At 36.9% G+C, this 11,984-nt stretch overlaps 1 protein-coding gene across 2 annotated transcripts in view; it reads left to right on the top strand.

The window, feature by feature from the left end:
* Nucleotides 1–10,447, top strand: part of LOC144958788 (RAB6-interacting golgin-like) — an 11,046-nt gene extending 599 nt beyond the window's left edge. Inside the window, exons 2-4 of one of the 2 annotated variants that reach the window (XM_078890993.1) lie at nucleotides 2,305–3,001; nucleotides 6,375–6,494; nucleotides 10,225–10,447. In XM_078890993.1, coding sequence (XP_078747119.1) covers nucleotides 2,972–3,001; nucleotides 6,375–6,494; nucleotides 10,225–10,263 — 189 coding nt within the window. In that variant the 5' untranslated portion in view covers nucleotides 2,305–2,971 and the 3' untranslated portion in view covers nucleotides 10,264–10,447. Of the gene's footprint in view, nucleotides 1–2,304; nucleotides 3,002–6,374; nucleotides 6,495–10,224 lie in introns of those variants that run through there. The other variant, XM_078890992.1, reaches the window with a different exon arrangement.
* The last annotated feature ends 1,537 nt before the right edge of the window (nucleotides 10,448–11,984 follow it).

The following is an 11,984-nucleotide window of genomic DNA, read 5'->3' as shown; positions in this document are numbered from 1 at the left end:
ATCGTCCCGGTACAGTCTAAATCTAAAACATAAGAATGGCGGATCGGATCTGTGGTAAGATTCAAACGATAGGCAAAATAGTAGATCTAGAATTAGGCTTGGTGTCGAAGAGAAGAGAATGAAGGGTGTCACAAGCTTTTATAGGATAGACACGATGACGTCACGTTTATGCGGGAGACAGTGAACAAACACAACATGAAGATTACTCACAACAGCTTGATCGAGACACGACAGTCATATCATAACAAAACACTTACAACAACAACAACAACAACCTATCACAATAATCAGTGACATAAAATCTTCCCCACATTCCTCCCCCTCCTAAAATGCTTTCCCTCCTGAAGTTATACCCAATATAGATTAAAAGTGGGAAGATCTCATGTTTGCATAAGTTTGTCTGGTCCCAAAACATTACTTAAAATATCTATATCAGAACATAATACTTATGAAAATTGGACCAAAATTTTTAAAAGATAACATGTTAGGAGGGATATAATATTTTACATTTCATTGGGGATATAAGCAATCAAAATTGTAAGACAATATCAATGGTTGCTTGCTGCACTTGTAAAAGGCTGGATATATATTCCCATTTTTTTCTTTAAAACAACGCAGCTGAAAATAGAGCTTATTTAGTATTTACATTATTGCTAGCAGGCCAGGGAATCTCTTTATTAATTAATTGACAAGATGATAATGACCAGGGATAATGTCAGAAATTTTTTAAAAAGCATAGTTGGAACCATGTCAGTTACCAATTCATGTTAATTTCTATAATACAGGTCCTGCCACAAGGTGGTATCCATCATCATTTTGAAGCTTATGCTTCTGACTCACCTGATTGAGGTAGTAAAATACCTTCTGATGTATATACATAATTCCCTCCCTCTCCTGCTTGAGGTGATCACCCATGTGTTCATGTTATCAGTTCATAGGGGTACCACTACCATGGTTTCCTGGCCCACATGGTCGTCGTGGTACCCTCATGGGCTCTTTCTCACATCTTGGCTTAATCTGGTTCCATCAGGTTGGGTCGGGTTCTAGAGCCATTATCAGATGGGCCTCTGGGTAGCTCTCTCCCTTCCTCGCCTTTGATTCCGAGGGGTACCATCCCTGGTATCATCAGGTCTCTGGGTTCAGGGGGGCTTACACCAGGTATCATCAAGCCTGTGAGCCCGAGGGGTTCCAACCCTGGTATCATCAGGTCTTGGGTTCAGGGCACTTTTCTCAGCTGTCATGAAACCTGTGATTGCTTGGGGTATCATCAGGCTCCCTGTGCATGGTGTCTGCTCCTGGTGTCTCTAGTAGTCCCTTGTGCCCTTGAGTCATCATGATGTGAGAAGTTTCTGAGTGGGGAGGTGAAACCTCTGCCCTTTGATGGGGAGGTGAAAGTGTCACCTCTACCCCTTCTCCCTCAGCCTTTGGTTCCAGTCTAGTATCATCAGGCTGAGCTTCTCTGGCATTTTCTTTGGAATTGAACCCCTTCATCACTGTCACTGCCATGTTGACAGTGGTGGCATCGACTCGTTGCTATTCTGCTCAGTTGATACAGACCGTGATGTTGCTCCAGACAGTCATACATACTTTGTTGTTTCTTTCCATGGTCTGGGGTTTTTATTTTTGTACATAGCAACAGAAATGAGTCGTGACAGAGTTGGAGGCTTCTTGATTGACCTTTCTTCTTAAAGTTTGTGTCTGTTTTTTACACATAACACTGCACCAAAGACATTGCATTCAGTTTTAATCATTATTATAATTTTTTTTTTCTGTCTTCGAAGTGCACTTTGTTGCCTTTTCTAATTCCATAGTCGAATTTCATCTTTTCAACTCTGTCTTCAATGGTTTTCTAGCAGTCTTGTGAGCTTGCTTTAAACATAATTTTTAACATTTCGCCAATAATTACCCCTCTTCCTTTATGGGTTTAGGCATAAGCTCACATCCTTTGTTGTAAAATCTATCTATCATTGACTGCACTGCAGATGACGGAAGCAATTAGTAATACATATTCTTCCTAGGTATGTAGCTTCATAATGTCACCATTTTTTTTTCTTTTTTCTCTCGCTCTTCTTGACCATTTTTCACTAGTCAGAGAGCGGTGGTTCAGGTCTTGTGCCTTAAGTAAGGAGGCTACCCACACCATGGAGTCCTACAGCCAATATACCAAGTTCTGGCAATCACGGTAGTTACTACAATCAGGTGTTTCGACTGGTTCCAAGGCAGATGTGTCAACCTGACGAAGAACCAAACGAGGCAACTGAACACCCATCCTGTTCTCACGAATTTTTTCTTTAATTTCCGCAGATGCCTTCATTTTCGGATGACGTTTCCCTCTTCCAGGACTTTATAAGGTTCCGGGAAGAGAAGCTGAGGGTTGCCGGCAGGCGTGACCCGGAGAGTGCGATTTACAATCGCAGGCAACCCTGGAGGCGTGCTCCAAGACGTTCCAGCACACCTGCACACCTGCCATCGCCTCAAGACTTGGCAGTAGACCCAGGACCTCCCCCATTGCCTCTAGCCAGGGACGGAGGTCCCGAGACCGCAGGAGACGGTCCAGCTCGCCCGCCGGGTCACAAGGACAAGCACCCCGACCCGACTGAGCTGTGAGTGGAGAACCTGGGACAAGCTGGCCACGAGACCGGTCTCGCCGCCGCTGGGAGGACTTCTGCAGCATGCGGAGCCAACTGAGGAGAGCCAGGCAGGAGCTGGCCTCCCCCCGGAGCGAGGTGGCAGAGGTGTCCCGTCTCCGAGAGGAGAATAAGAAGATGAAAGAGAGGGAGCCCTCGATGGAGCTGTCCCTCCACAGCTCTGTCTTGGACAGTTAGGTGCTAGGGCTAGCAACCTTGTACATAGTCTCGTTTTGTTCCTGTTTGTCCCAGCCCTAGGTAAGGGCTTTCTTTTTATTTGTTTTTGACCCTTTTTTTTGGTTGCTACGCCCTAGCTAAGGGCTCCTCTCCTTTATTTTTCCACTATGAATTTCGAGATCTCCAGAAAGGTGCAGGTGAGTATCCCACATCCAGCCACCCTGCCCTTTTGGAGGAGGGAGCAGTGTAGGGATCTCTAGCCGTAAACAATTGTACGGCTACAGTGACCATATACTGTTACATAGCAATGGTCATTCCTACTTCTGCTCTGCCTCTGCTGACCCGGCTCATATAAAAGTCTAGGGGACCTCTCGACTATCTCTCATTCTCTCATTATTCTATCTACCATTACTGCCTAAGTTCAGGGTAAGCTATATTTTTATACTTTATCTATTTAATCTAGAAAGTTTTAACTTAGAAATTCCGTGATCACCAGCCATCTGGACCCATCCTAGCCATGGAGTCCTACAGCCAGAATACCGAGTTCTGGCAATCATGATAGTTACTACAAATTAATCTCAATTTTTAAATCTAGAGGGTGTAGACCAAGGCCAGTCGACTGCTAATAATGATTTACTCTATTCCTGGCCCCTCGGTTTTTGGCACAGATTGCGGCCGCAAAATTAGGGGACAGTTCTGAGTTGCATAGCAACCGCAATATCTGCACGTTTGCAAATTTTTGACAAATTCTTTGATTCTTTTTTTTTTTTTCCCCACGATGCTGAAGATGAGGTCATGATGTAGCCATGTGTAGTGACTAATGATGTCCCAGAAGATGAAATTCGACGTTACACCAAAGAACGAGATAGGACCAGTTGCCCTTAGGAACAAACAGTCCAACACGAGTACAAGCTCTAAACTTGCAGCTTTTTTGGGATTCTTGCCAGGAAACTGTGCCTTCCCTCACAGATTGTATGCGCCGTTCTATATTTTCAACAATCAGCTCTGGCGATGTTGACAGGAGTTTTTCTTTGTATAATAAGATTTTAAGTGATCGAAGGAGAAGTTTGAGACAGGCAACCCTGAAAGCTTTGATTTTTCTTTTTTATAACAATTTCATTGACAGCAATTTTTTATTGAAATTTTGTTTTCCCAACTTTGTGCTTATAAATCAGCATAATTTCTGGCAAAATTTGCTATTTTTGTCCCATAATTTTGAATTTGAAATAGCGTATTTCCACGGGGATATTTTATTACATGGGTTGCGTGTAGTTAGTTGTTAGGTCTGATACAACATAATATTTAGAAACCTGCAAAATTTACTTATTTTCTTCTGCAAAATTCATCATTTTCTTTGCAAAATTAAAAAAAAAAAATTTTTAAACCGCGAGTCACCTATTCGCAGTAGTACTATTCGTATTCGTTATTCGCAGTAGTACTGCTTTAGACTCAAGATAGTCTAGCATTCATATCAGTTACAGTAGTAGCCTACGAGCCTAGAGCTTTATTGTATAGAGGATTGGCGCAAAATATAAATAAACTACATTGTTATTATCATTATTATTTTATTTTTTTGCTCTGTTTTTGGTTGTTTTGTTTGTTTGTTTTGTTTTTTTAATATTTATTTTAAAAATTATTCCTATTATTATTATTATTATTATTATTATTTTGCGTTTCATTGGCGATGACGATCTGTCTTGTTGTATAGTGATGGTGGTTGTGATTGTAGTGGTGGTGGTGATGATGTAGTAGTGGTAGATAGTGATGATGACTATAACTATAAGGATAATGATGATGATGTAATGGTGGTGGTGGTTGCTGTAGTTTTGATAATGATGTGGAGGTTGCTGTGGTAGATGATGTGGTGGTAATTGTAATAGTAGAGGTAGTTTATTGATGGTAACTTCTATTAATTGCAGGAGCACTGAGATATTATGTTTATGTGGTCTTGTGATAAGACACTCGCTTTCTGATCGGAAGGTCCTGGGTTCAAGCCTTGCTCGGCGCATAGTTGGGCCCTTGGAAAAGGCTCATTACTCACATTCTCTCATCGTACACATGAGTACCTGGCCGTTAATAAGTGTTGTCTCTGGCCAAAAAAAATGTAATATTGCCTAACAGGCGTCATGTCCCGTCCTACATGTTAAGTGTCGCTGTTGTCCAGGGACCCCATGTAACGTTTTGAGCATGTTTAGTGGATATCGCGCTATTAATAGCTCAATTTTACTTTATAATTTTTATTTTATAAGTCATGAGCAACGACGAGAGTGTTCAAACACTCAAGTGTGTGTGTGAGAGATTCCTGGAACTTTCTAAAATGGGCAATTCCATGAAAATGTCAACCGAGGGGGTGTTTTACAAATTGTTAAGAACATTAAAATTTGGTACCAATTTGTTGGAAAATCATTCAGAATTATGAATGTCTGGATGATTCGTGCATATTTGTGAGATAGGATACTTATTGTAGCTTTATGTGGGTGTTTCCCCAATCTGAAGACTAAAAAGATAATAATAATAATAATAATAATAATAATAATAATCCGTTTAGAAAATTTTTGTACAAGTGTTTTGTACATAATAAAACATCAAATAAATATTTTCAAAACAATATCACAAAGCATCAGTAGTAAAATTAATGTAAATGGTCTTTTGAATTAAAATAAATTAATAAACAAATGCAAATGAAATAAGGGTAAATTTAGAGAATAGACAAGATGATGTACATATTCGTAGGAATGTCATAGCAATAAATCTACTGGTGTAAAATGGATATAAAATTTACAAGGTTTTAGAAATGAATAAATAGACAAATGAATAAATGAATTTGTAAAATTATTCTTTAGATCTTACAGAATTGAAAAGTCTGACACTGGAAGGTTGAAAAGATTCCCGGTGTCTTTTAGAACAAAGCTGAGATCTGCATCTTCTCAATGCAAAAAACAAAACAAAAACCAAACAACAAATTTAATCTGTCTAAAGGCATTTTTTTTTAAAATCCCCACCGCGTAAAAAAGGCCCAAAATTTGTGTCACTGGGTTTTCATCTGAGCCATAATTCTGTGTCTTCAAAGAGTTTAAGATTCAGATTTTATTGCTTTTGAGCTGCTATATAGCGCAATATCCACTAAACATGTTCAAAGCGCTTTACAAAGGGCCCCTGACCAACAGCAACATGTAACATAAAGAATGAGGCATGATGCTTGTAGGCGATAATACAATTTTTTTTTCTGACAGAAAAACGCTGTTAACGGCCAGGTACTCATTTTACACCCGAGTACGGTGAGAGAATGTGAGTAAAGAGTCTTTTCCAAGGATTCAACTATGCGCCGAGTGAGACCTGAACCCAAGACTTTCCAATCCGAAAGCGAGTGCCATACCACAAGACCATGTAGTTGCTGTTGTTCAGTGTAAGCCTATGTTTCTATTAGAATTAAGATTGAGAGAAATGATTTCATATTATTTGACTTGAATCAATGTATTTATATAGCACGGGTCCACAATGATAGAGGAACACTCTCCCCAAATGAAAAGAGAAATTGTGTAATTTACTATCTCTCTTTTACTCCTTCAGGAACTACGCTATGAAAAGGCAGAAAAAGAATTCATTGAGGCTAAGATGGATCTTTTTGAAAAGAGTGAAGCAAAGGAGAAACTGACGGAGCCTCTGTACACCATCATTAACCAGGACGAGGTGAGTCTCGATTTTAACCTAATTCATTGCATAGTTCTTTTTGACACAGATCTAGGCATGGATGCCGATTTTCAAGGTTATCCTGGAATTCTGGGATACGAAATTACGGATCCAGGATGTTTCGGAACTGGCAAGTTATGGTCTATTTCGTTATCATCGTCTATGGTCAATCAATACACATTTTATGTGTCTAATCAGTCCCTTCAAAGCGTATGCAGTTGATGTCAAATATTAATATTACGTTGTAAGGAGGGTCTATGGTCAGTTTCTCAGTTCGATAGAACAGTTCGTCACCTGCAAAACACGACGAAACAACACACTTGACCTGTGCTATTGAAATATAAAGAACGCCTACAAAGCGCTACGAAAACAACCGATAGCCACATCTGATCATAACACAATTCACTTAATAGAGACGTATATCTCTAAATTAAAAAGTGAGAAACCAGCTGTCATATATCGCCATACCTGGACTACAGAGGCAATCTAGTGACTGGACGGCTGTTTTGACTGTACTCGGTGGGAGACACTAATGGTAGAAGGTGACAGTATTGATGAATGGACGGAAACTATGACATGTTATATTGCATTTTGTGTGGATTTGTGCGTGGAAAAAAAAGAAATTAGGATATTTCCTAACCATAAGCCAAGGGTTACAAAACTACTGAAATATATACTCAATGAAAAGAAAATTGCCTATATGAGTGGTGACATTAAACTAGAATTTGAAAAGGGAGAGGAGATCAGAAAAACAATAAAAGAAGAAAAGGTTGAATACGTAAACAAAATGGAGCGACAACTGAGATCGGGCTGCGCAAGGGAAGTATGGGAGATGGTAAAGCAAATGGGAGGAGTAGACCAAAAGACACGAACATTCCCACAAGGAAAAACGATAACTGATGTCAACAAATCACACATTATTATTATCCCGAATTTGTCAAGAAATTCCATTTTCTTTTCTCAATTATGCGCATTTTTACAAAATCTTATTCATTCTGGCTGGCAGCCCTGGATAAGGGGAGGATTCAAAATTTAGCACAGGCGACATCTTCATTGTCATTGAAGCTATATTAAGTCTTGTTACACAAACTTCCAGGCTGTTTTGTGTGTGTGGCAGTTGGCATCCCTTATATTATAGTGATTTAATTCAATGTATCATATGATAGCAGCAGAAGGAGAAACTGATCACTTGTGAATCCTCACATGATTCCCACCTTGAAAGTTTGCAACTTGGATCAAATTGTCATCCAGTACGGTTGACATGAGAAGAAGCTGAAGTCAATTATGCCGTTGTTTGATTTTTTCTATCTGTAGTTTTCTCACCTGGTGTTAATTGAAGATCTAGATGAGGTGCAAATCGTGTCTACAGGACCCCCTAGACTCATTCTTCGTTGCAAACTCGACAATGAACACCCGCTTATGTCCACCTCTCTTCTAACAGCTTTTTCTGAGAACGGCGCCAACGCACCCACTTCATTTCTACTCACAACTTCTGCACCTCCTGTCTGCTCATTATAATCAGCCGTTGCTCTATCATCTCTTTACACCCTAGTATTTCACCACAACGCCACACTATCAATTATTGTTGTCAGACTGTGATGATTGCTGTGTCATCTCTTTACATCCTAGTATTTCACCACAACACCACACTATCAATTATTGTTGTCAGACTGTGATGATTGCTGTGTCATCTCTTTACATCCTAGTATTTCACCACAACACCACACTATCAATTATTGTTGTCATACTGTGATGATTGCTCTGTCATCTCTTTACATCCTAGTATTTCACCACAACACCACACTATCAATTATTGTTGTCATACTGTGATGATTGCTGTGTCATCTCTTTACACCCTAGTATTTCACCACAACGCCACACTATCAATTATTGTTGTCATACTGTGATGATTGCTGTGTCATCTCTTTACATCCTAGTATTTCACCACGACACCACACTATCAATTATTGTTGTCATACTGTGATGATTGCTCTGTCATCTCTTTACACCCTAGTATTTCACCACAACACCACACTATCAATTATTATTGTCATACTGTGATGATTGCTCTGTCATCTCTTTACACCCTAGTATTTCACCACAACACCACACTATCAATTATTGTTGTCATACTGTGATGATTGCTGTGTCATCTCTTTACACCCTAGTATTTCACCACAACACCACACCATCAATTATTGTTGTCAGACTGTGATGATTGCTGTGTCATCTCTTTACACCCTAGTATTTCACCACAACACCACACTATCAATTATTGTTGTCATACTGTGATGATTGCTGTGTCATCTCTTTACATCCTAGTATTTCACCACAACACCACACTATCAATTATTAGAACAAGATATGAAGTGAATAGAAAAGTGCCAGAAGACAATAGAGAATAAAAAAATTTTTCGCGGCGGTGGTGGGGTTTGAACCTGCGACCTTATTGGTACGACAACTCCGCCTGGCAGGTGAGAGCGTGGCTCTACCGTGTGAGCTATCCACGAACACAAAAATATTCGTTTCAAACTCAAAGTCATTACTAGATCCCTCTCTCACCCACTTCTTGAGACCGCCGATTCGTTCGTACACCACCATCGCGAATAATTTTGACCAGCAGTTAAGCTTAATAGCCAATATTCTCAACACAAACATATAACATAGAAACGATTGAGACATTGAGTATGCTCCGGTGTATGGGGTGAATTTTTTAATTCAGAAAAGTGAGTGGAGCAGGCACTTATGTTGGTAACAACAAGATATGAAGTGAATAGAAAAGTGCCAGAAGACAATAGAGAATAAAAAAATTTTTCGCGGCGGTGGTGGGGTTTGAAAAATTTTTTATTCTCTATTGTCTTCTGGCACTTTTCTATTCACTTCATATCTTGTTGTTACCAACATAAGTGCCTGCTCCACTCACTTTTCTGAATTAAAAAATTCACCCCATACACCGGAGCATACTCAATGTCTCAATCGTTTCTATGTTATATGTTTGTGTTGAGAATATTGGCTATTAAGCTTAACTGCTGGTCAAAATTATTCGCGATGGTGGTGTACGAACGAATCGGCGGTCTCAAGAAGTGGGTGAGAGAGGGATCTAGTAATGACTTTGAGTTTGAAACGAATATTTTTGTGTTCGTGGATAGCTCACACGGTAGAGCCACGCTCTCACCTGCCAGGCGGAGTTGTCGTACCAATAAGGTCGCAGGTTCATACCCCACCACCGCCGCGAAAAAATTTTTTATTCTCTATTGTCTTCTGGCACTTTTCTATTCACTTCATATCTTGTTGTTACCAACATAAGTGCCTGCTCCACTCACTTTTCTGAATTAAAAAACTATCAATTATTGTTGTCATACTGTGATGATTGCTGTGTCATCTCTTTACATCCTAGTATTTCACCACAACACCACACTATCAATTATTGTTGTCATACTGTGATGATTTCTCTGTCATCTCTTTACACCCTAGTATTTCACCACAACACCACACTATCAATTATTGTTGTCATACTGTGATGATTGCTCTGTCATCTCTTTACACCCTAGTATTTCACCACAACACCACACTATCAATTATTGTTGTCATACTGTGATGATTGCTGTGTCATCTCTTTACATCCTAGTATTTCACCACAACACCACACTATCAATTATTGTTGTCATACTGTTTTGATTCAGGTATTTGAAATAATATATAGATTTTTTTCTACATTATCTTTTTGCAGATTCAAGTTTATTCCACTGACACATCAGGGACAGGATAAAGAGGGTCTTGTCTGTCGTTACACGTAACGTTTTGCTGCAGTACTTCGGAGATAATGAAAAATAATGTTGTAAGATATATTATATTCCAAATAGAAATTGCTCTTCGCAAATATAAATCTTAGATGTCTGTCATATATAATTAATTTAGTTCTGAATGATTTTGTATAAGATTTCCAATTACTATTTTAAAAAAAGACAAGATTTATAATTGTGCAATTTCATCCAATCCATTCAATGTGACGCAAAACACCAACAACATTTTTCAAAGTTATAAAAACACAAGTAAATTGTAAATTGGACACTTTTGGATATGAAGAATCCTGGGACAATTTTCCCTTTTGACTTTCGTTTGATTTAATTTGACCAAATTCACTTCTTGTCTTCTTCCATTTTAACACTTTTGCCAGCTGATCATTTATGAACAAAGTAGAGACAAACCAAAAGACTATTTGAATCTCTGAATCATTTATGAATAAAGTAGAGACAAACCAAAAAACTATTTGGATCTCTGAATCATTTATGAATAAAGTAGAGACAAACCAAAAGACTATTTGGATCTCTGAATCATTTATGAATAAAGTAGAGACAAACCAAAAGACTATTTGGATCTCTGAATCATTTATGAATAAAGTAGAGACAAACCAAAAAACTATTTGGATCTCTGAATCATTTATGAATAAAGTAGAGACAAACCAAAAAACTATTTGGATCTCTGAATCATTTATGAACAAAGTAGAAACAAACCAAAAGACTATTTGGATCTCTGAATCATTTATGAATAAAGTAGAGACAAACCAAAAGACTATTTGGATCTCTGAATCATTTATGAATAAAGTAGAGACAAACCAAAAAACTATTTGGATCTCTGAATCATTTATGAACAAAGTAGAAACAAACCAAAAGACTATTTGGATCTCTGAATCATTTATGAATAAAGTAGAGACAAACCAAAAGACTATTTGGATCTCTGAATCATTTATGAATAAAGTAGAGACAAACCAAAAGACTATTTGGATCTCTGAATACAAATCCCAAAAGACCTTTCTTTTTTCTGTTTTTTTTTTTTTTTTTTCTATTTTCGATTTTAAACGGAGGAGACCCAACGTCTCCGTTGATGTCGGATGTAAAACAAAAACAAACATACTAGATTGGGTGCTTAATACTACCTGCATGATTATAAGTTGTTAGTTTCTGCTCTAATACAAATTGCCATATTTATGGACAATGAAGATATTATTATATTTATTATTATTATTATTATTAATTATTATTATTATTATTATTATTATTATTATTATTATTATATTATTATTATTATTATTATTATTATTATTATTATTATTATTATTATTATATATTATTATTAATTATTATTATTATTATTATTATTATTATTATTAATTATTATTATTATTATTATTATTATTATTATATATTATTATTATATTATTATATTATTATTATTATTATTATTATTATTATTATTATATTATTATTATTTATTATTATTATTATATTATTATTATTATTATTATATTATTATTATTATTATATTATTATTATTATTATAATTATTATTATATTATTATTATTATTATTATTATATATATATTATTATTATTATTAATATTATTATTATTATTATTATTATTATTAATTATTATTATTATTATTATTATTATTGTTATATTTATTATTATTATTATTATTATTATATTAT

This window comes from Berghia stephanieae, chromosome 13, assembly GCF_034508935.2.
Source record: "Berghia stephanieae isolate SIO BIC M18660-M18661 chromosome 13, UCSD_Bste_1.3, whole genome shotgun sequence".
NCBI classification, from domain to species: Eukaryota; Metazoa; Mollusca; class Gastropoda; order Nudibranchia; family Aeolidiidae; genus Berghia; species Berghia stephanieae.
The sequence above is the reverse complement of the archived record's forward strand: the minus strand, read 5'-3'. Positions and strand labels throughout refer to the sequence as shown.